Genomic DNA, 26898 nt, shown 5'->3' on the forward strand with positions numbered 1-26898 from the left:
TGAAATTATATAAAATCAATATAACAAAGAAATTAGATCAATGGAAATCAAAGAAATTTTAGGAATTTAAAGACTGCTATTTTAATATTACAACATCTTATGTATTATGAGAACTTTTTCATTTCATAGCAAAAAGTAATAAAATTCATAAAAAATACTAAGAAAAAAAAATAATAAAAGCTGTTTCAAGGAGTCAAAATATTCCAGGACTGGCTACAAAGAACCGTATATTCTTCCTATGATGAATAAAATCTAACTATTGTTCACATGGATGAACATCACCTATACTTTAACATAACATAGATGATATAACATGCTAACATTAAGTTGTTTACAAGTTTATTCAGCACAGTAAAGAAGGCAATAAGAAATTACTTCTCCCTTTTTCTACAAAGCTAGTATGGGATGCTTTGTTTTGAATACGACTGTGTTGTTTAGGACCTACAAGAGTCATTCAAAAAGTCCTTAGCCTGATAAAGAAAATACAAAAGCTATTCAGAGATTAACTTCCAGTCCTCAGTGTTGCATGGTATTGTGCATGGAGGTAATGATTCTATCTTTGCAGAGATAAATATACTGGTTCAGTAAAGTTCTAGTCTTATTACTGAAAATATCGCTAACTTGATTTTTTCCTCTCATTCGAAAAAAACTCTCATTCGAAATGGCTGTTGTCATAGAAAATCCCACCAGTGTGAAGTCTGTGCTGTCATCTGTTCCCTTCACACAAAAAAAACTTATTAGTTCTGAAATATATTATGAACACTGTGCAGTATATAGAGGAAATATCATGACTGACAGTGCGGTAAGACAATAGTGAACTGCATCTTTTGGATAGGTTGAACAAACATTCACGATAATGAAAGAAGTGATTGACCCTCAATTGTCACAGGTGAACTTGTTGCAAGTGTTGATGTGAAAATTCAAGAAAATCATCAATTCATAAGAAAATTGTTGAAAAAATATCCAAATTTTTTCCTCACATTATCACAAACAGTGCTGCATGAAATCGTAACCAATAGGTTAGGCTTCCACAAATTTGAAAATAATGAGGAGTTGAAAAAAGGTGTTATTACCTGGTTTAAATCACAGGCAACAAAGTTTTATGACGAGAGTATTCAAAAACTTGTTCACAGATATGAAAAGTACCTAAATTTGGATGGCAATTATGTAAACAAGTATTTAAAAGATTTAGACCAACAACTTTACAACTTTCTAATATACTCATTATAACGTGATTTACTTAATTCTAAAAAAGAAACGGTTCATTCAGTTTTACTCATCAGATGAAGTAAATTATTGTCCAGCAAGTCATTTTTTTTCAGGTTTGGAAAGAGCAGATAATCACCAGCAGCCAAATCTAGTAAATATGCCACATGTGGAAGCACTTTAAAACATCAATCATGAAGACGTATATGCAGGTGCATTATTATGGTGAAAGAGCAAAATCTTTTTGACCAGTTTAGACCGGATAGCAGCCTTCAATTGGTCCAGTAATGAAGTATAATATTCCCCAGTGATGGCCCAATCTTTTTCCAGGTTGTCTACATGGACAGTAAAATGAGAATAAAAAAAAAAAGGCCAAAACTTTTCCTGCAAGTGAAACCATTTTTGCTTTCACTGACCCAGCATCAACCACTGTTTGGTCCTAGCATGTAATGGTAAACCATGCTTCAACTACTCTTATAAAACATCAAAGAAACACAGAGGAATAGTGTTTAATTAAGTCTGAACAGACCTAAGTAAAAGTGTTCAGTAGAAAGTGTTTTTGGTTGACTGTTAACATGTGCACCTATCAATTCAGGGCATTATGGCAGAAGTTACCAGATCCCCTCATAAATCTTTGCAGAGATTAATCAGGAAAAGAACGTATCACTAGGTTCAGCCCCCAATGTAGTGAGGATAATGCTGAAATATTATCCATATCAAACACAGGTTTTCCACAAGTTAATTAATGCTGATTATGCTAAAAGGGTTCACTGCTGTCAATGGTTCAAGAACTTCATTAGAGGCAACATTTGGCATTTTAGATCAAAGGTCTATTACAGATGAAGCATGGTTTCACCTAGGTTTTACACATTTTCTTTGAATTTCTCATACACCCACAAATAATAGACGTAATGTGTGCTGTTTCAAGGCAACAAAATAATAGGATCATTGTGTTTTGAAAAACTATGGATACTGCCATCGACTAAGAAATGATCCAACAAGTTCTTAGCCTTACTGCAAGAAAATGAGTGACTGCTGGTAGCAACAGGAAGCCACATGCCAAACAGCTGATTTATGGTCAAATAGCTTCTATGGAGATGCTACAAGATTTTTTTTTTGGAAGACTCATTTCTAAAGAATTGTGGTCATCAAGATCCCCTGAACTGTCTAGTCCAGACTTCATTCTGTGGGGCTACATACAAGAAATTTTTTATTGGAGCAATCCACACATCTTGCAGAAATTGAAGAGAAACATTACCAATGCCATCCAGGAAAAAGGGTACAGCTAACAAGAGCAGCCAGGAAGTGGATGGACATAATTTTCAACACTGTCTGTAAATTACTATTTAAGTGTTTGCCAGTAAACTATTATTTATAGACTAAACTAAATGATGGGGCCAATCTAAGTTTAACACCCTGAATAATGATGGTTCAGCTAATTAAAATAAAATTTCATTAAACTTTGAATAGTTGATGTATACAAATATGATAAATAATACAGTACTTCATCATAAAGTAATAATGATTTGGACATGAATCGAATGACTTCATTAACTGCTGTGTTCTAAACAACTAGCATATACATTTCATTTAATAAATAAAAATTATTTAAAGGTAAGATTTGCCCAGATCACCTACAATCATGACAGTTATAATAAATAATAAACAAAATAGTATACGAGGGTTATTTTTTTCAAGGTCCGATCGGTCGTGAAATAAAAACCCGCGCAAAAATCGGATGAACCTTTGTGCATATGTGTCCTAGCATGGATACATCACTTTGTTTAGTTCTGAACACGCAGCTAGCACGTAAACATGTCTACAACAATAGCATCTCCTGCCAAGTGTGAAGTGCATGTGGTAATTCGATTTCTTCAGGCTGAATGCGGCTATGGTGTAATGCGACTGAAATTCATCGACGAATAAGTAATGTGTACGATGAAACTTCAATGAGTGACAGCAAAGTGCGACAATGATGCAAGAACTTTAAAACAGACGTACAGATGTTCATGATGCAGGCGATCAGGGAAGGAAGCGAGTGTCAACCGATGATCTCGTTGAGCGAGTGGATGAAGCAATTCGAGAAAATCGTCAGTTCACAATTTCTGTATTGAGTGATTCATTCCTGAAATTTCAAGATCAGCTCTCTACACCATTGTGAGTGAGAGACTTCAGTACCGCAAACTGCGTGCATAGAAACAGCTGAAAACACAGGCAGCTCCATTCTATGACGAGGGTATTGGAAAGTTGGTACCACGCTACGACAAATGTCTAAATCGGGGTGGCGACTATGTAGAGAAATAGCATAACTATGTAAGTACTTGTTACAAATAACAAATTTTTTACTTTCACTGTGGTTTTAATTTTGTGACCGATCGGATCTTGAGAAAAAAATAACCCTCGTATTTTGATTACCAAAAGCAAAATATCTTAATTATTTTTTTAAAATAATAGCACATATACAGCATTAAAAAAATTCTTTATATATAATTTCATTTTTTATACAGAAAAAAAACCTTAAATCAGAATTTTTATGAGTCAAAAACAAAAATTTTGAGTAATTAATATAAAAAAAACTTTTTATTTTCTGTTGAATTTCAGATAAATGGTAACCCAATTAGAAAAAAATCACTAATATTTTATAATCTAGGTGCCAAAAAGTTGAATAAAATTCAGATCTAACTGTCTCAAGTTATCTGTTAAGGCACAGAAAGCAAAATTCAAGAGATGTTGAAAAAAATTGTAAAAAGAAATTAGATTATTTTACAGCTGTAGAATGTATTAATACATCAGGATAAATAGAGGTACTTAAAAAGTAAACCACAATAACAATCTTTTTATTTAAACAGTCCTGAAACTTTTTCGACTTCATTGATTACAATAAAATTAAAATTTTAATATATATTAATACCTACAACAAGAAGTATGATTACTTTTTCCAAAGATCCAATCACGCACATATTTCCTAATTTCAACATATTTCAACAAACCTATACTGAAACATCATAAAAATGTTTTTTTAACAATAATAATAATACTACTATTTAAAAAACAAAATTATTATAGGAAGATATTTAATATAATTTAATTACACTGGGAAACAAAAAAGAATTTTTTTTGTCTCGGGAAGAAAAACATGCGATTCTAATCGTATTTTTCTCCTGAATTGAAATATGATATCAGTTTTTCCCCATCATGCAAGGTTTCCGAGGGACAGGTATTTATAATTTTAAACATTTAAATACTTTCTGCATCCTAACTACACTATATTCAAACATTTGACTCGCCTAGAAAGTAAGAAATGAAAATTTTCTGCTCTATTTTCCCTGAGAAGCATCCCTCTTGATGATCCAACAATAATCGGCCAGCATATTAGGATTCTATTTGCCTTGATACCTCTTTTCCATAGGTGAAATCTCATGATGAAAGTGTTCCCCATGCTCATCGCACCAAGATTTTCCGAGAAGAAATCTAGATGCAAGTGCACGAAGTGAACTTTTACAGACATATTACAACCCAAATTTTTATAATATATTATAATATTGTTGACAATATCATGGTAATTTTCCACCTTTCAATTTCCCAAAAAAATCTGAGTAACATTTTTGAATGCTTGCCAAACTGCTTTCTCCAGTGGATTCAATTGTTCCTCAAACTTTTCATCAAGCTTTAGTGATTGTATTTGTGGACCTAAATAGTCCTTTAATTTTTGCATCACTAATTTTAGGAAAGTTATGTTTTAAGTACATGAAACGAGGAGTATTGTCCAGGGCCTTGACGAAATTCTTCATTAATTCTAGTTTGATATGTAACAAAGGTAGGTACACATTTTTAGGTTTACAAAATGGGTCATGTTTCACATTTTTCTGTTCAGAAATGAGCGATTCCCATTTAGGCCTTACTTTTATAATGAAATGTTTTTTTTCTGTACCTATTATCCCATTCACACAAAACAGTACTTTGTGTAACCAAGCTGCAGACCAAGAAGAAGTGCAATTGCCTCAAATCGCCACAAATAGTCCATTCATACACTGCATATTGAAGCTTTAAAGTTTTCATATGTTTCTTTCATACTAGCATACTAGCAAAGTGAGCCAAAGGTACTGATGGGAATTTATTGTCATTATGCAGAAGCACAGCTTTTAAACTAACTTTAGAGGAATTGATGAACAAGCACCATTCTGTTGGGTTATGTTCATTACAAAGTGTCTCCATAAGAAAAGAAATGTCATTACAAAACACTCAGCTATTTTCTCCAGAAAAATGTTCTTTAAATTCAGAATGAGATTACAATAAGTATGTATCTTTGTATGCTTTTTAAGAAGATTCGGTGCTTTTAGCAGGGAAGCAAGCATTTCAGACAGTTTTTTGATAACTAAATCTTCATAGATAACTAAAGATTTTCTTGAGTCAGTAAATGAGGCTCAGATATACTTCTTTTTTCAAAAGTTGTATCAACAGAATCTGTTTCTTTTTCTTCCTTACTTCCATCAGACTCTGAGCTCTCTTCATCTAATGTCACATATTCTGGAGGCTTTGGTATGGGCAATTCTTTGTAGTGTGGAACTGGTCTCATTGCAAATTGAAAGTTAAGGTATACCACTGTATGTTTTGATTTTGATGTAAACCCTTTAATGTTTGTTAAGCACAAATAACAGTTGAAGAGTGATCTTTGGGTTCCCTCCAGATCATAGGGATAGCAATTGGCACGTGGCGTGTGCCACTTTTCCATGCAATGAGAAGCCTAGAGCACAATAAACAACGGATATGAGGGGTCCAGGCCCTTGTTAGATCCCCGATTTTGCACCCAAAATAATGTTCATAACACTTTTTTAGTAATGGAGTAAGATTTCACCTTTGGGACTTAAGCGTCACTTCACCACATACATAACAAAAATTGTTAGGATGATTTAAATAAACTCTAGGCATTTTGTAACTAATGACTAATTAAAATAAATAAAGTTGTAAAAATGTAACACAAAATAATTCAGACACACAAAGCACTCACAATGAGTGTTTACTGATTCACTACTATCTCACAACTGGCATTGCTCTGATGAATGTGTGCTACACTAGATTAGGTTTATACATCTCTATACATGTCTCAACCTGCACAACAGTAGCCACGCTACCCTTTGGGTTAGCTCATTTGGTTCCATCATATTTACAATGCTCTAGGAGCTTTTACTTGACAATGGGCAAATGGATGAAAAAAGTTATAAAATATATTAATATAACAAAAAAACTGTGGGTGAAGGAGAAATTCCGAATACATATTTGAAAACAGGATAAAAGACTGCATTAAGTACACCTGTTGGTACTCAAACGAGACAAAAATCATGTTGACCAGTGTTATCACAAATAAATCCGTTAACAAATTAGGGTTAATGAGAGATACTTTAAAAAGCTTCTAAATATTTTTATTTTAAGCAATAAAAAGTTTTACGTTTACTTCTAGCACTGCTGTAGCATTGGGATTGCAACTCTGAGCATGCGCATAACATTCTCTCATTTGTTGGCTTTTGACAGTCACCATTACAAACACAGAAATGTTTGTTTACATTTGATTAAACATTGTTTAAAATATAAGTCAATCAAGAATCTCACTGATTGTGAAATCAGGGCAGTTGTATGATTTTTAAACAGGATAATTTCCCTTTTTAAGTGGGTATGGCAGTTCCATGAGGGATACAGTAATGAGTATGAAGACCAAAGGAGTGCGCATCCGTCCATCTTGAATAATGATTTAATGAGAATGGATGAAAAAATTAAAGAATAAATGGTTTACAATTTCTTCATTATTATTGAGTTCTCTCAAATTTCACAAACAGTTGTAAATAAAATCATAACACAAAACTTAGGCTATCACAAATTCTGCTCTCATTGGGTGCCGAAAATGTTGATGGATGTTCACAAAACCAAGCAATTAGACTTACTTCTTCTTTTTTCTGTTTAGCCTCCAGTAACTACCATTCAGATAATACTTCAGAGGATGATATGTATGAGTGTAAATGAAGTGTAGTCTTGTACAGTCTCAATTCGACCATTCCTGAGATGTGTGGTTAATTGAAACCCAACCACCAAAGAACACCGGTATCCACGATCTAGTATTCAAATCCGTGTAAAAATAACTGGCCTTACTAGGACTTGAAGGCTGGAACTCTCGACTTCCAAATCAGCTGATTTGGGAAGACGCGTTCACCACTAGACCAACCCGGTGGGTTAAGCAATTAGACTTGGGTCAGTCTTTTCTTACCAGATAAGAAAATGAAGGTGACAATTTTTTGGGCCAAATAACTGGTGACAAGATTTGGGTCTCTCACACTATTTCTGAATCCAAACAGCAATCCATAGTATAGCGACTTGTAACATCTCCAAAAAAAGAAAAGTCCAAAACCATCATTTCAACAAAAAAAAATATGTGCACTGTCTTCTGAGATAAGGAAACGGTTTTGTTGGTTGACTTTTTGCAAGAGAAGAGACTATAAATACTTTGTTATGATACTTTCAAGAAACTGTAACGTGCAATCCAAACAAGAAAGCAGGCGTGCTCAGTCATGGGGTTTTTTGCTTGACAATGCTTGTTCGCAAGATACCGATGAAACTCAAATCTGATTGATCCTTATCACCTAGGGCAGACACCAAACCTATACTAGTTGGGACAAGCTCTATCTCCTCGGACCAATTTCACTAAAAACGCCCTCTATCTTGTGTCTTCACAGGCCATACCTGTATTCCCCTGTCATATAGTAGGTGGTCCAGACTGGACAATGCTTCTCTGGTGGTTGCTCATCAATAGACAATAGTATCTCATAGAGTAAATCAACTAGAGCCAAATGACTGCTTAAAAGTAGTACTGACAATAGATGAAATCTACTGTGGACAGTGGAAGCAAAAATCCTTGCTCTCAGCACAACTCAATCAGATCCAGGAAGTTTTAAGTTACAGTCCTTCAGATAGGCATGTTAAATGCATAACATACATTAATCTATTACTTAGAATGCCAATGACTAAATAGCACAAAATCTTGTTCTGCAATGCAATGATTTGTAAGTAACAGTAAGATAACATGTGGCCTACTGAAGTGACATAAGGTACTGCAAACATCGTAATACTTCTATGGAGGAGGGAGCAATGATAGTACATAACTTGGTAGATACAGGTCACTAATTGTTCATATCTCTTAATGATGCAAAATCGAGTACATCACTGATGGTCAAATATTTTATAAAAAGCAATAATTGATGATTATTAATAAATGGCTAAATATGTTAAAAAAATTGTTAATGAGCCATAATTCAACTAAGTATGCAATGGCATAAAAATTAATGTCAACACAGGGAATTTTTTGTTTACATATATTTTTAGTGTGGCTACACTGCTTGGCAATACCTATTCTTTGTGTAATTTGAGGTTATTCTTTGGTTATTTAGCAATTTTCATGTTATAAACAAAATTTTATGAAAGTTTATTTCAGTTTTTATTAAAAAATCATATTTTTGTATTTTTTTTTCTGTGGGTCTTGAATATATAATAACTGACATAACTCCAAGAAAATGTTCAAAAATCATTTCTCTTTTTAAGTATAATAGTATGACACAATGATAAATAACTTTTGAATGTGGTGTTGAACTACGGACGGTAAATGCTATTTCAAAATAATTTAAAAAACTGGTTCCTTTTCACGTCAAAGGAAAGGCAAATGTGGCTGTAAAAGAAAAATTTCTCCTACACAGGATCAAAGTGAGAAAAAGTAAACTTGATTCAAATTTATCTGCTGTGGACTTAAATCGATAATTAGCAGCCAGAGGAACAGATTTACTCATGATACCCTGTTAAGACGCCAACTTTAATAAGCCAACTGTTAAGACGCTGGCTGGATGAAAAGTCATCAGCCAGCTAAAAACTAGCTTTTAACACCAGCAATGTACAAAAAAGCAAGGCTCTTGTGGTTCAAAGCATATGCTAACTGAACCGAAGAAGACTGGAAAAATTTTGTTTTCAGAGTCACATTTCTATTTTCAGCAGCAAAGGGTTCCTGCTGCTGATATGCTAATATGTTAGAAAATACATCATTAGTTCATATCCAACAATCAGTTAAATATCCTCAGAAAAAATTTTTTGTTTCACATTTGAAGGCCTTTGTTCATTACTTCTGGTAGATGCTATGTTGAAAAGTGATTGATATATCAGGATTCTCAAGGAAAGAGTTGTGACAAAACTTCAAAACAAATTCCCACAAGGCAAAGGAATGTTCCAACAAGATTTAGTGCCACGCCATACTGCCAAAGAAGTGGACAAATATTTTGAAGAACAAAACGCTTAAGCACTCCATGGCCAGGCAACTCCCCAGAGTTAAACCCAATTAGAAATCTTTGGGCAAGAGTAAAAAAACAAGTGTAAAAAATTAATTGTATACAAAAACTGAACTTTAAAACAATCCCATTGGCCTGGTTTCATAATGTAGAAATCAAAAAGTGTGTAGTACACTTGCTGAATTGATGGCAAATCATGTACGTGATGTGATTAACAACAAAAACGGACATATTAATTACTAGACATTCACAAATTGTACGAGAATGCTTTTTTTCTAAATAAAGTTCTTTTTATTGAATAACATCTGTGTTGGGATTAATTTGCATGCTGCTGTAAATTGCTGAATGCCATCCAAATGGTAATATATGCAAACACTGAACCACTCCATAGCTGCCCATTGTATAAAATATAAATAAATGTACTTTACACATAAAATTGATAATTTTTGGAACTTAATAACTTACAGTGATGTATTGTGTAATATCCGTCCACCAATATCCATTTTCTGACCGATTCCATGAACAACAAAAACTAAATGTGTAATATCTCTAGGACGGTCTATATCAGTCGCAATCTCTTTATACCCACGTAGTAATTTTGATCCTGTACCTAGTTTAAACAATAAAAAATAAATAAATATTTTGTAACTTGCAAACAAGAATTAATATCTTGCACACAAGATATATTTTGCATTATACAGTGTTACAACACATCTAGACCTATAAGAAAGGTCCCTTACACTTCTATTCTATTGATAACTTTTACTTAATTAAATCTTAAAATTCTCAAAGCAACTTTTAAAAAATTATATCTTAAAATACAACGCAAAGGTTTGCTACATAAATTAATTAAAACCCAGAAGCAGCAACCTTGTGATTCAAGGGAATATGAAAATTTTGTAGAATACAAAAGATGACTGGGATTTGAACCCAGTACCTCCAGATGAAAAGCTGAAACGCTACCACTCCATCATGAAGATCAGTAATCTCTTTTTAAAAAACAATTTTAATTGATGTATTTTTAATTATTACTAAATATGTAAACGTGAAATTGTAGCGAACAACTGTTTATATTACAACAGTTGTTATACAAGGTCTGTTCACAAAATAACCGAACATCTTTAATTGCATGCCAATAGAGATATTCAGTGATATACAGTTGGCAGCAATGTGTTCCACACGACCTCCTCTGTAACCACATTTTCTTGGATTGTTGATATATCATTAAGTTTTTGTGTTATTGTTATTTGAGTAAAACGTTTTTAAGCCCGTTAAGATCCTTTGCATGAATGTTTCATCGTCATCGGCTTGTTTAAGAAGTTGCCAATAAACATCCACTCAAATATTCTTTCTGCCGTTCAGTCATCAAACGAAGAAAAAACTTTGCTGCAACTCGATGCAGGTTCAATTTTTCAATCTATATGTCATGGCATGATTCAATTGAGATGCTAACCTCATCTTCAAGTTCTCTGACAGTTGATCAACTATTTGCATGCACCAGATCGTTAATTTTCTGAACACAGGAGTCATCAGTTGAGTCGAAGGCCTCCCTGATCCAGAGTCATCTTCAATTGACTGACGACCACTTTTAGATCATAAAAACCATTGGTTACATTGCATACAACCCAAACATCATCTCTGTAAGCTGTTTCAAAAGTTGGAATGTTTCTGTGAAAGTTTTCCCCAGTTTCATGCAAAATTTTACGTTGCATTGTTACTTCTGAAAATTGCACATTATAAAAATCGCTACTAATACTTAAACAAGTTGCACTCATATAATAAAACAAAAAATAAACGATATTACAATCCAAGAACATGTGGTTACAGAGGAGGTTATGCAGAACACAATCCTGCCAACTGCATAATACTAAATATCTCCATTGACATGAAATTAAAAATGTTCGGTTATTTTCTGAACAGACCTTATAAATTTATAAGTACTGTTGTTGATTTATAAATTAATATTTTTGTTACTATACATATATATATATATATATATATTTTATATTATTTATTTAATTATACATACTATTCCCCAGTGTTTACTGACAGTAATTGTTTAACAACTAAAATGTGAAACTAGATTTAATTTAAACAATATTATTTTTAAAAATAATATTGTTTCCAATTTACATACACGAATAAAATGGCAGCTATAATTTATTTTTTTTAAAAATTCATCTGTACAAATATTTTATTGGTTATAGTTTATATTAAATCAACCGTACATCATAGCTACTGATAGCACAGAAAATGTTTCTTATCTTTTTACACGTATTTGGATTAGTAGAATAAGAATTAAAAATTAGTGCACTTTTTTCTCTTTTTTAATTACGTTAAATGAATGTTTTTTTACTTGAATGATGTTTTTTAGCAAATCAGAAATCTATGACACATCTTTTTTATTGATGATTGTTTAATTTATGTTCTAGAATATCATTGTTATAAGTTATAAAACGAGGTCATGAATGCAAAATGAAATTGATTTATCAACTTAATTATTATTTATAGAACCCATAAAATTATAATTAACAGGCATTTAATTAGAATGAGTAATAATTTTTAAAAAATATACACTATTATTATTTTTATTGTTCACTAAAAAATTATTTTTAATATTCACGTTCACAATTTTTTTTAATTCATTAGTTATTTTGCAAAAAAAATTTTTGTTGTATTAGTTAATTATAGAATTAATTTCAAAATTTTTTTTTTTTACAGTGTATTAGCAATAAATATGTTAACAACAACTTCAAAAAAATTCCCTTAACATTATGAACTATCAAAAAAAAAATCCTTTTTTATTAATATTTTACAGCACGTTACATTTGGTTAATTAAGCAAAATTATCAACTATTTTCATTCACTTCTCATGAAAAAAAAAGCTTCCTACTAACTGCTATGACAAAAATAAATAAATACATAAAATACCATATTTTTAGCCTAAAATAAAAATTAGAAATTTTTCTTAAATTTATTCCAATAAAAGATAAAAAAATACTGTATGTTTCTAAAGGTATTAGATGTTATTTATTACTTGGCACTCTCAATCAAAGTTCAAAAATACATTACACACAAAAAACTGCAATCATACATACCAAAGTTTAAAAACCTACTGTATATATGAATCCACAACTAAACTAATACATAATATATTATAATCACAAATGAAAGTGAGAGAAAAGCATGATTAACTTTTAACTAATAAAAAAAATTTTAAAAAGGAGGTTCTAGTAAAGTTATCAATGATGTAGTACATGACCAAATTCTGAACACATTATAAATCAAGACAACCATGCTTCCCTTTCTGATAATTCATTTATATTTTGATAAAATGTACTGTGTATAAAAAAATATTGGGATTTTAATTTGTTATATTATTTTTGGATGAAGTATGTAGTATTGATTTAAAGCTAAAATCTAAGACCAATAAAGAGTTTTAGTTCTCGTGGGCATGGCCACGGAAGATTGGTTTCCTATCTTCTGATTGACAGCGCCACTAGCAAATATGACGACTTCTGAACAGAAATCTTCTGTGTTTTGCAGTTTAGTAAATGTGTCTGTAGTTATGGTTTAACAAATATTCCTTAGAAAGTCAAGTGTGAACCTCCAACTGAATTTTATTTAGGAATAAGATAGTGCACCTTCTCACTGGCATAACTCTATACAGGATCAGTTGAATAATATTTTCTACAACCACTAGATTGATTGGCACAAAAACTGCAAGAATTACTTTTTCATTTTATTTATGATTCATTAATGAAAGCCAAAGTTAAAAGATATTAAACAGCTTTAAAACCCCGATAGTCTATACATCCTCTACTTTATGATCAAATTGAATGGAAAAGTTATTTCAACATAAATAAGAAATCAAAATAATAGCTCTTGAATAAAATAACAGTAAAAAACATTGTCCAAGAAGCAAGTCAAGAGCTGCCATTAAATAACACTGATAGACAAAAAAATATTTTTTTAATGTTTCTCTAAATATGATACCATTTCTTCAATTGCTTTTTTGTGTACATTTCAGATCTGTAGATACAATTTTTCTATCACCCTTAGTTTTAAATAAATTACGCTTCAAAAAAATTAAGGGAAAATATAGTTCAAATCTGTAAAATTTATAATTTTGTGTGGCCATACCTGTGTTAGAGTGACTTCACTGATGCTTTTCTTTTATAAATAGTCTCAGGCACATCCTGAATTAATATCCAATAGTAATCAGCTAGCATGTTAGTATTCCATTTCCCTTAATAGCGGCTTTCCATCACCTAAATGTCTTGGTGGAAACGTGTCACTTACATCTCCAAGGTTGTCCGGGAAAAAATCAAGATGCGAGTGGAGGAAATGTATTTTCAAAGACAAATTACATCCCACAGCTCTGTATGACGTAAGAAGCTGATTAACAATATTGTGGTAATTGTTGGATTTTATTTGCCAAAAAAATTTTTGCAAACATCTTTAAATGAAGCCCAAGCTGCAATTTCTACATTATTTAACATTGTGTTAAATACATCATCTTTGACCAACTCTCTTATTTGACGACCATCAAATATTCTTCTTTAATTTTTCCTTCACTTACATTCGGATATTTCTGCCTGATGTACAAAACTCCGGGGCTATCCTTCTTCATTGCTTTTATAAAACTTTTCATTAGTCCTAGTGTTTACGCCAATGCGTAAAGTAGCTTTAATTCATTCCATCAACATATATAAATATATGCTCAGCTGATTTTCATTTATGCTTTCTGTATTGTGATTGATTACTTTTATGTAACTTTATATTATTTCATGTGTTTACATCTTAAATAATTAAGAATAATAGAAACTTATAATTGTTAAAAAAACATTTGATTCATAATTTTACTAGTTGTTGTTAAGCAGCCATTGTGTAAACATCGGTTAGTGATCATTTCGTTTTGTTTATCCATGTAACTTTGTAGCTTTTCTCAACACCTAGGTTGATATTGAGAGCGGGTAAAAGTATTTTTTTGGATTCAACTAAGGGCTCATGAATAATATTTTTCCCATTTAGAGTTAAGTTGTCTCGTTTCTTCCACTCTTTGGTAACATAATGTTTATCCCTAGCTCGGCTGTCCCATTTGCAAAGAAAACACATGTACTTAACATGCCTAACAAAACAGCTATAACATTCAAATCACCACATATGTTCCAGCTATGTTTTTCATAATTTATTTTTTCAAGAACATCTTTCATCACATCATATGTCTCTTTCAAATTAACACCATAAGCGATTGGTATCAGAGGATATGTGTTACCGTTGTGTAGTAGAACCACCTTTAAAATATACTTGGATGAATCTATAAAAAGGAGCCAGTCTTCAAATTTATGAACTTGTTCTTTGTGCAACATAAACTCATCAATATTTGTGCAATAAATCAAATTATTTTCATCAATAAAGTACTAAGAAAGTTCTTTTTGTCGGCTTAAAAAGCCCTAAATTTTTATATATTTTTTGAAGTAAATTTCAACCTTGCAGTCTTGATCCTAACAGTTCAGCCTGATTTTTTGATAAATTTAATTCCCAAACAAAGTCACTTAATTCACCTTGTGATACAAGATGTGGTTTATTGGGCGATAATTCAAAATAAAAATCATTGTTATATTCTTCAGTACTGCCTGATTCTTTGTCTAATATTGTTTACTTATAGCTTACAAATTACGTTAACAAAGTTAAACAATAAAAAATGAGCTAAAAAAAATACAATATAGGAGCTTAACTGTATGTTGAAAAATAAAAAAAATCCGTTAATTAAAATTTAAAATTTTTTCAAAAATGGTGGATAATAGAAAAATTCTAAGTTCATATTCGTTTTCAGCATCAAAAATCATGTACCACAAGTTAGAAAACAAAAATCATGTTTATCAATGTATTAATGCTTTTATGAGATCTTCCAATTTCATTGGTCCTGTATAGATAAGTTAATTAATGATTTCAGATTTAACCTCAAATATAATACACGTAAAAAAAATTTTTTATAGTGACCAGGACCATAATAATAATAATAATACATTATGTAAATCACATCAGGAATGGGTAGATGTGACACCTATATGGAAAAAAAGAAACTGTCCTGGTATTTGCCTGGATGGATATGTGATGAAACCTTGATTAAAGCATCATTATATAGTAACCAATTAGTTATAAAATAAAAAAATTAAATATGATTAAATCCATTTAAATTATAATACACAAAACATTTAACCTTGCTTTCTGCTTCCTTTATGAAATTGAACCATGTTAAAATTCTTGGGGTACAAATCGAGGAGTAAATTTGGTGCTTCCTTATGGTTTTTGATCTAAGAAATTGAATAAAAGTGGTCCCAGATCTCCATTTTACTTAGGTTTTAAGAACAGGGTAAAACACGAAAAACTTTTTGTTGGAAAATATACTTTTTTAGATTTGGAATAGATTTGTTAATTTACCAATAAACAAATAAAAATTTCTAGTTAACTTTGTAGAGAATTTAATTCTGAGAAAATTGATTTAAATAACATTATTAGAATTAAACAAAAATTTGAGAAGTTTTAGCACTCGATACAAAAAAGTAGTTTTGATAATGGAGGTATTCCAAAATGCATCATCTAAAATGTTAAGAGTGACAATGTAAGGAATAACAGAAAATAACATTTAAATCAATCATGATAATCCTAGCAGAAGGAAATAAAAATATTGTAAAAAAAGAAAGTAGTTAATCTCCTCATAAGATTAAATGTTGCTACCTTACAAAGAAATTCCCAAAGTGCATCCTACTAAATAGAACATTGATTAAAATAGAACAAACTAAATAATAATATAATTTACAAAAAAAAAAACCATGTAAGAAATAAAATACTAGTTTGTTGATTCAAGTGGGTCACAAGTTTACAAAGCTAAAATTTAGATCATAAACAGTTTAGTAAAATCAACAACTGTTCTGGCTGCCATATAATTATTACATATGGTCAAACTCAAGGACGGTTGATAACCAAATAGTAACTTACTATTGTCTATTACTGGTTATCTGATAACTTCAGATAAACAGTTATCTGATAACTTCACTTTTATATGTCCCTTTTAAATGAGAAACAGTGCATAAGAAAATATATTTTATTTTTTTACTTACTCTTTTGAAAATAACCACCAAGCTTTTGCGTAAAAGATCTAACAATTTTTGTTGGTGTTGCTTTACTATACAGATAAACTTCATGCGGTGCATACCAATCAACATTGTAATCAACAAACATTTCAGTATGTAATGCTGAAACATAAAAAACAGTTACAGAACAATAAGATACTAATTATGTAATATCACAATACGAAGAAATTTCATCTAACTTTGTATTGTTTAGGTATAATCTTGTTATAAAATTGTATATAAACTGTAGTAAAAAATTTGAAACTAAAAATAGGTCAAATTCTTTTGACTAACAGCATTTGATTGGTTTGATACCTTCTACGTTACCTTATTCTTACATTGTACTTCATTCATACTATACTTCTATTTCTAATTCCACATTTCTTTTTTCTCATTATAGAACAGATAAATTACCACCACATAAACACACAGTTTGTCATTACTGAGTGTACATTTTCAGAAATGCATGAAAAATGTCAAACCTAGATAGATTCAAACAAACGAGTTTCCAAATGTGAGGTTGAGATTCTACTACTCCACCATAGAAGTATGCGTTTTAAAATGGATTAAGAGATCCAGATTTCCCTAATATAGAAGTTATGTATAAAACTAATAATTGGACATATAAACAAACAAGTTCTGATTTTACTGATATACGAACATTCTGATGTACCGGACAAGTAGTATTACATCCAGAACCCCTCCGCCCCATTTACCTGGTAGAAAATATTGACAATACAATGCTCTATAGATCTCAGCACTGGATCTTAACCGAGAACAAACCATTCCTATAGAATTCAAAATGTGGATATGGGATTAAGAAAATAAAAAAGAGAAAAAATGATAACGGATGATTTAACAACTGAAATACAAAACAACTACTCAAGAGATAAGATTCAAGGGTATCCTCCATTGTATGGACCTATCCTGTTCTAAACTACTCAACTGATTGAAATTATTTTAACCCAGAATGAAAGCAGAAAATTTATTGACGAACAAAGAGAATCTGATCATAAAATTCCCACCAAATCCTTCCCACTTTAGCTCAGGAAAAACAAAAATAAAATTAAAGGAAGTTCAAAGAAACCAAAATATTTATATTATTGTATTAACTACAGGAATATAGGAAAAGAAATTGGCTGGGACATTGTATGAGAAAAAGGCGTTTATTAGTGGATGCAATAGAAGGTTTTGTGAATGGAAGAAAAGAAATAGGAAGAAAGAGAATTTAAATGACGGATAGGATTATGGAAATTGTAAAATATATGGAAATAAAGAGGTTAGCAAAAGGTAGAACATGTTGGAGAGCAGCAGTTGTAACAGAACCTGCTCTATGGCAGAACACTATAAATGAATGAATTAATGAACATTAACTATTAGGAGAAGGGATTAGAAGCCCAATCTTTACGTAACTGTCATCTCAGTCATTAGACTTATTATGCAGCCATCAGACAGGAAACAGAAACAGAAAAATGTAGGGTTTGATCTGTGTACTCAAAGAATCAATAATGGAAAAAAACTCTTGTCCTTATCAAGGATACGGAAAAGGAGTGGATGATAAAAAAGAATGATCTACCCTGATGGTTAGATCAAGGTAATTTATTTTGTCTTGTCCAGGACGAGTAGCTGATAAGTACCTTATCAGTTACAAATTACTACAGTTGTTCACTGTTTACTGAACTTCAGTTTAACTGTATGTTTAATTTATTTTAATAAAAAAATAAATTATTCATTTATTTGATTGATAACATTATTTTTTTAACAATTTTTAAATAATATATTTACTTTAAGACGATTATAAATTAATAATTATACAACTATTTACACTGAACAAATTTTGTATTATATAAACATACATTTGTCAGGCCAAACAAAAATAATAAAAATATATTAAATAATCAAAAAATAAATTACACAACAAAATATTAACAAATAAGTTCATTAGGAAATAATGAAATATATATAATAATAATGTTTATACTGTGATATCTAATAAATAAATGTGTGGAAAAGTTTTTTCACACACAGAAAATAATCATATTTTAACATAGTTTAAACTTGCCTCCAACTTCCTATTATTCATAAATCATAATTTTTTTTTAAAAATTAAAGCAGAATTTTAAAACATCTAAAATTAAAAGCAATATTTTCTCAAATTTTAAAGTATATGTTAAATTGTAAATAACTAACAAACTCTTCAATAACCTTTAACTTGTTAACTTTTTTAACTTGTTTAGCTTCAACAAAAGTCTATATTTACTAGATATGAATACTTATTTTGTTATGAAATCAGAACGGAGAGTAAGAAGAAATTATTTAACAAGCGTATTATACAAAGTGGACACACAGGTGACAATATAATATTATAAAACTTGGAGATTTTTAAAAGCGAGCAAAAAATAAAGCATAAAATGATAAAAAAAAAAGAAGATTAATTGACAAATCAGTATGATATCTTATTCAGTTAGCTTATAGAGTTCAAGTAAACAAACTGCAATTACGAGAATTCAGACAACTGATTCACAGTCATCTCCTGTAAATCCTGATGAATATAAAAGAAATTATATGACGTTAATATTCAGTAACCACGAGCTATTCAATTTTTAATTATTACATACGTATATTTTAAATCTAAATAAATTAAGGCAGTTTTTTAAGTTATGAAATTGTCCATAAACAGCAAAAGTTCACTAATATTTTAGATTAAATTTCTATGATAATAAACAAATAATAAATTCAATTCAATTTTCGTCATCTGATTGCAAGAGATCTGTGGTGCTGTCAGTATTAAGAGATACAATCGGAGGCTCAATTTTGTTTTCTATTATATTATCGAATTCCCAATAGTTTGGTTCAATAGTATCTGTTATATGTTTTATACAGTTTTTCGATTCCTACTGGCCTGTTTGATAGATTTTTTTTAAATATAAATTTTCAACATCAAATATTTTAAAAGCAGTAATGCTATGTAACTTTTGATTTGTCCCCAAATTAACTCAATCAGTTAGAGTACAAAGCAACAGGGAATTAATCGAAACACAGTTTTGCACTTTATCTTGTTAACTCATCAATTTTATACACATTAAAATTACTTTAATATGCGAAAACCTTTGCAATAACTGGACCTTAAATTTAGTTTATCTTCTTCAAAAATCATTCCTTTTGAACTCGGCCACATTTTTATATCATTCTTTTTCCAGGACGTAGCTCTTTCTGTTTTACATGAATGATAAGGGGTGTTGTCTAAGACAATAATTGAATTATCTTCCATAGGAGATAACACATCACTAAACCATTTCACAATAAATAAAATTTATGTACATTTTTCAAATCATAATTTTATTGGAATCGTCACTTTTTTTCTATTGACCTGCACGGTTTTTTTTTTTTAGAAAACTGTAATTCATTAGTAGATTTATACTCAAGAATCACATAGTATACTGAAGCAGCACAACTTCCATTTATGTTAACAGTTATTAATCTCAACCGAAATCAACTCCGTTGGATTACTCTGTAATTTGCTTTTGCAAGCAGTTAAAATGATGTGTTTTCTGTATGAACAGTGTAATTCAAGTCGTACAGACACAAATCTTGTAATATGCTACACTCACATTCCAGTACACGTAAAAAAAAATTTCATTATATTAACTTTATATAACATTAGAGTAAATAAATAAGTAACTGAAACACAAAAATTGAACACACGAACAAAAGCGTGATCGTATGAAAAGATCGTGGGTTTTAATAAAATTGAGAAGACATAACGTTTTATAAATTTTTGATTACATTCACTACTGCATTACAAATTAATTATACAGTGACTATAATTATTACTAAGAGTAATAATTATAGTGCTGTGTATAGATATAGCTGCATTGTTAATCAGCACTGATGTAAGGGATGTGACTCAGCAGAATCATGATGAACTCACACAAAAGCAACATTTATTTATTCTTCACCCTATAAGCTAACTGAATACAGTATAGGAATTCACGTTAGGATGAAGATTACATACACACACATAAATATATATACACATCATTACCATCATTATTTATTTACACAACAACAGGCTGTAAACCAGTTATAGTTAGTTACTGATGGATGATAATGATATTTGTAGTACGTGAAAAACACCACACCTGACTGGGATTCAAACCCAGGATGAAAGGCCGAGATGCTACCACTCTGCCACGGAGATTAGCATTATGTTAATAACAGCTTCATAAAAGTAATAAATAATAATAATTACCATTCTTTGGTGATTTTGTATCGACCACATATTCAGAATTTCTTTTGCCACGAAACAAAGTCATATGAGCTCGATCAAGTGTTTCACACGTCTCCAAATCGAGCGGTTGCCAATTTGTTTCGTAAAACCATGTACCTCTAGTTATGACACTCTCTTCTCCTGCAAAGACAATACAATAAAATTCATTAATAATATCGCTAAAAAATTTTATAGTCCTAATAAAAATGATAAAACTGCCATTTTTTACTAAAATATTCTCTGCAATTTGATATTAAGCTCTCAGGTTTTTTTGTTAATTTTAATAATCTACCCGTTTAGATTATTGCGGCAAATAGATGAAGAAAGAAGCATTTGGAAAAATATAGTTAAAAGAAGAGACAGACTTATAGGCCACATACTAAGGCATCCTGGAATAGTCGCTTTAATATTGGAAGGACAGGTAGAAGGAAAAAATTGTGTAGGCAGGCCACGTTTGGAATATGTAAAACAAATTGTTAGGGATGTAGGATGTAGAGGGTATACTGAAATGACGACTAGCACTAGATAGGGAATCTTGGAGAGCTGCATCAAACCAGTCAAATGACTGAAGACACAAAAAAACCAGTTTAGAATTTTTTGACCAAAATTTAAATTTATGGGTAAGTTTTGTAAAATCAATATAATAAAGGAAACCTTCCATGATTGAAAACTGATAAAATAAAAAAAAGCTTAAAAAAAAATAAAACAGACTTCAAAATAAAAGATACACTAGAAAATAATACTTTTTCAATTCTTTAAATTTTCATTCTGATTTTGGCATCAAATTAAAAACTACTAACATCGTATTATAATATGGACAATGAAAGGAAACATTTAAGTTTCAACCGTTAAAAGAAAATATAAATTTTTAATTATAATTTACAGGTGAATAATATAAAAGGCGGAATATCTATTATAAGAAAACCAATTCGGTATCAGAAACAGCATAGTTACATTCTGGATTACGAAAACTATTCTGGCTATCAGACTAATTTTAAAGGACAGACTTAAGAAAGAAAAAAGCTATTTAAACATCATCTATATATCTGAAGACAGCTTTTGATAATGTAAAATGAAATAAAATATTTAAAATTTAAAGTGTTGCACAGAAATATTGGGAAAGAATAGTTATTTCCTAAATTGTAGAAAAATTAGTTATATGAGCAAAAGATCAAGAAAGCTGAAGTCCAATTCAGAAACCAGTGAAACAAGCATGTAATAGACTACTATTATTTTTTCTACTTGCACTCGGGAAAGGTAATATAGTAACTGAAGAACAAATCTGATAACGGAGTAACTATCTAAAGAAAAAGATGTTAAAGATTCACTGATGAAATTTTTTTGAGAAATACATGCTGTCATGTATGTGTAAGAAATATTAAACGGCCTTGATTTATAACTAGGAAAAAAATTCGGTTTGAAATAAATAGACTAAAACAAATAATTAAATATAGCGATACAGAACACAATAATACACTAATAATAATAAAGTAATGACTAAACATAAAGTATTTCATCTTGCATATATTTAAACCGGTTGAATAAAAATATCAAACTTGAATGAAATAATATTTGATGTGAAATGTACTGCACATCCAAAATAGTAAAGTAGTTACTCAGAGATTAGGTATTAGCTTGTTTTAGCTTTTCCCTGATCAAGTGGTTCTCACCAGACAAACTCTCATTTAATATTCTCATCGCATCGGTTAAATTCTGTTCTGAACAGTTCATGTTAAGAAGTCAAGCGAAGATGTCAGAATCAAAGAAAGTTTGACAGGGATTTATTTTTTAAAGATTATTGTATACATAGAGTTGTTTAAAAGTCTAAAATATCTTTTAAATGCTAAAAAGCAAGCTTAGAAAAGAATTACAGAGTATTATTTTGATGTCTTTGAGAAAACAGTCACCGTTCTTCAATTAACAAAATGCTGAATGATATAAGAAGAGTACTGTAAAGAAGAAATATTATTGTAATTTTTAACAGGAAATAGATATGTTAATTTGAAAGGTCGGGAAAAAAATATTTTCTAAAGCTATTAAAAACAAAAAAAAATTAGTTTTTTGAAAGTCTTTTGACAGTGCATCGAAAATTCACTGAGTAACAAAGCAATAATGTATGACTAACAAAATGTATGAGTAACAAAGTAATAATATTCTGACAGAGGGGGACCGATATGGTCATAACAGAAATTAATGCTGAGAAGTAAAAATTATAAAAAAATTTCATATTTTGAAAGTGATGAAAATGTAAAAAGATTTAAAGATTTTTCAGTTTCAAAGAATGTTTGTATTATAGCAGATTGAGTTAAATAAATTACAATTTAAAAAAGAAATAATCTATTGGATCTTTGAATGGAGTGAAATAACATACCCTGAATCTCCCAGTAAACATGTTGCCCTGTCGTGAATTATCTACAAATTCTGGCATTTTAGACCATTCAGTAGAGATGCTAATAAACAAAATAATCGGAAACTATTTATTCTTTTTCACAGCTAATTTCAAAATTGTCTACAATAACTCTTAAATCACTTCTCAATAATGAAACACTAATAAAAAAAATTTAGTAAATGCTCTGACTAAAAAATTATCTATTTTTTAACTATGAGCCCATTAAAAGTGGGGGGTATTCCACCCACTTCTAATGGGGGCACAGCTTTTGAAACTACCAATGAAAAACATTAAATGGCCGCCATTTTGGTTTCTGTTATTATTGGCTAATCTTTGTTACATCAAAATTTTTGTTTCCAAATATCTTTTAATATGATATATCAAAACCCTACTCTTTCCAATAAAATACATTACTTACTCCCCAGGAGTAATTCTAATTCAATAAATGATCAGTGCATCACTATTTTCGATTTTATAATATCTGATATAACTACCTACCTTAAAATAAAATAAAAAAATTTTTTTTTTTAATTTTTCTTGGGTAATAGACTATTTTCCAACTTGCCAACAGGTAAAAACAGCCATTTTCATCGCTTTTTCCATGACCTGAAGTATTCTTATTGTACATCGTACAGAGCAAAAAGGGCTTTTTGGAAAGATTAAAGATGGAACTTATTGTACTCAAAATTCATTTTGTTACATAACCAAATGTTGTAATGTTTACCTAAGTTAAATTTACAAATTGTAGGTTTTTCAAATTTTGGGCCCAAAGTAAATAATGAAGGGTTTCGAATAACATAACTGTTTTTTACCTTTTAGGTACTAGTAGTACTTATAACAAAAAAACTAGACTGTTACTGAGTGTCCATTAAAAAAAATTGTCGCCAAATCATAAGATTTTGAAAATGCTTCATTTTTGGGACTCAAAAACCACATGTGGGACAGGTGGCAAACATTTGAAATGTTTACAGCAGTAAGTTCTTTTATGTACTTTAAAACCATATAAAATTTATTTTGTTACTCAAAGTGGTTGATGAATAACGAGACCAACATAACCGCTAAAAACACTGTTCCATCTAACCGTAAACAACATATCAAAAAATACTGATGTTATATATTTTTTTCAGATTATAAACATTACAACTAAACTCATTATAATGAATAAATAGATAATTAATAAATAGTCAATTACAAAATGATAAATAATAATTACCAAATGATAAACAATTCAAATACATTAACAAGTTGTTCAATTCACTTTTACCTTATTTTACTCCTGCTAATGGAAGTTATGAATAAATCTTGCACTTTTTGATAACAAACTTAACTAACATAACTTAGTGCTGCTGCCATTTTTTTATTGAGTAGAACTGATAAGTCCTCATTCATCTTTGGTGTAATATTGTGTCCTCTTTCAGTAGATGGTAGAAAAAGCTCTTAAGCTGCGAGAATCTTTAAAAATATTTTCCAGTTAAACCCATCTTTGATTATATCTCAATGATTTCTTGAATGAAGTACGTACCAGGACCCTGTGGATAGGAAAAATGTATTCGATATTTCTCTTCATTTTCATGTATTATGACTTCAATGACTTCACCTAACCACCACATGCTATCATATACGCAGCAGACATAATTTTTACATTTTGGCTTCGGTAAACCTATAAAGCAATCAGAAACACTTATGTCCTTGTGTAATGATACTAACGTAAATGTTTCTGATTCAGAGGTCGCCTGGACTTTCAGAATACATTTCTGACTTGTTGGAACATAACTGTGAAAGGTTCTTATTTCTGGGACTGTTGTGATTACCTGATGACAAGAAATGAGGTATTTTTCAGTCTCTTGAACATCTTTATTACAGTAGAAAATAAATGTTATATTTTTAATATTATGTTTGTAATAATTGTACATTTCAGAAGGTGTAATAATTTGACAGTTGACTGTCCTTTGAAGGCTTGCTTTAGTCACAATCCTTTTTACAGTTCCACCAATAAAATCACATGGTCCTTTTCCACGGTATGAGGCAAAATAATGTCATTCAGCTGAGATTTCAAAATCTTCTTGATGGTAGCACAAATTTATGAAGTTTTTTTTGTTTTTATACTGGACTGAGGAGCTATCAGAAAAATAAAAAAATTGTTTAACTCGTGGTAACAGTGTTTTTCCTTTATTTATAACTTGCTTTTGGAAGCAGAAGAACGATGTAGCAATGTGCTTCAAGTACTCACTAATCACACAGTAGCTTTGGCTTTGTAATTTTTCTTCTTTTTTAAAATGCATGAAAAACAGATGTACTTTGACATTTAAGTTTTTGACCAGAGATATGACGGGGCTTCATCCTGTATCACAAAAGGAAAATTTTGAGAGAAGTCTCCCATTACAATACATTCACCCACCCACAAGTTTTCCATTTTAATGAAATTAGCTTGTTTCTGTGAAACAAAATGATGCCTTTTCAGATTAAATTTTTGCTAAGTTTATCTAACTACTCTTGAAATGGAAGAATTTGAATAGTTAGTTCACAACCACCAACAGAAACCCAGTGTTTGAAGATAATTTCAGAATCAAAATCATACCAGCTCTCTTGCAGTAATCTGAGCACTTCATTAGTGCCTGGACTTTTTCACACTGTGACAGATGCACGTTTCATTTTCTATATCACATACAATGGTTGAAGGGAGAATTTTATAATCAAATTTCATTTTTAGGACAGGTGACACACACAAACAGAATGAGTACCTAACCCACCAGCCAGAACAAAAAATTTAGGTCTTAAATCAGCAAATTTTGAAAAGCCAATTTTTAAATTATGTTTTTCTTTGAAGGCTGTGTACAATTCTTTTAAGTTACAAAAATATATCTTGATATTTCGGTTCGCTTTCCGTATCAACTTTTGTGGTTTTTGTATTTCTTTTAGGCATTTCGTACACAGTGCTCTGCCTGGAATTAATTTTAAACTTGAATTGCTTGTTGAAAGTGTCGAAGATATTTCTCGAAGAGATTTCTTATCCAGTGTGACAGCTAAATGGGTCAGATCAACTTTTCCCATTAATATGAAAATATTTATCTAAATATTCAGTTTTATGAAAAGTATAGACATTTTTTGTTTCAGTACATCCACTTCTTAAAGATATCAATGTTATCTGCTGTTCAGTAAACTCTAGAATATTGTGTAATACTCAAGATCTATTCTAAGTCAATTTGTGATATACTGTTTCAGTGTGAATGCCAACTGAACACTCCATTATCCATTTTTATAAAATGCAAGGGTTCTTACAATAACAACAGTTAGTATAAACTACAAAACTACCAAATGCACCTCACTTTGTCTTATCCCAGTTTCTCTAGAGATAAAATAAAAATTTCTCTAATTAATAAAATTAAAAATAAAAGATATCGCATAAAAGAGAAGTTCACTGCTAATAAAATTACTTTATAAACAAGTGTACATTACCTAACTACAGTATTAACACTAGCAACAACATAATATATCACACAGAAATAAAAACAGTGACTAAGCCTTCTATAATGTTTACATTCAGGATTACACAAACATTCATGTCCATGCATATGTATT

The 26898-nt window shown here is 30.4% G+C and overlaps 1 protein-coding gene across 2 annotated transcripts in view; it reads right to left on the bottom strand.

Moving 5' to 3' along the window:
- The window catches only part of LOC142333833 (phospholipase DDHD1-like), a 62681-nt gene that overhangs the window by 23386 nt on the left and 12397 nt on the right, over positions 1-26898 (bottom strand). For both annotated transcript variants that reach the window (XM_075381384.1, XM_075381383.1), the window contains exons 2-4: positions 20913-21071; positions 16649-16783; positions 9987-10131 (exon numbers count right to left, since the gene is read on the bottom strand). In XM_075381384.1, the coding sequence (XP_075237499.1) occupies positions 9987-10131; positions 16649-16783; positions 20913-21071 (439 nt within the window). The remainder of the gene's footprint in view (positions 1-9986; positions 10132-16648; positions 16784-20912; positions 21072-26898) is intronic.

Source organism: Lycorma delicatula, chromosome 13 (assembly GCF_047948215.1).
Source record: "Lycorma delicatula isolate Av1 chromosome 13, ASM4794821v1, whole genome shotgun sequence".
NCBI classification, from domain to species: domain Eukaryota; kingdom Metazoa; phylum Arthropoda; class Insecta; order Hemiptera; family Fulgoridae; genus Lycorma; species Lycorma delicatula.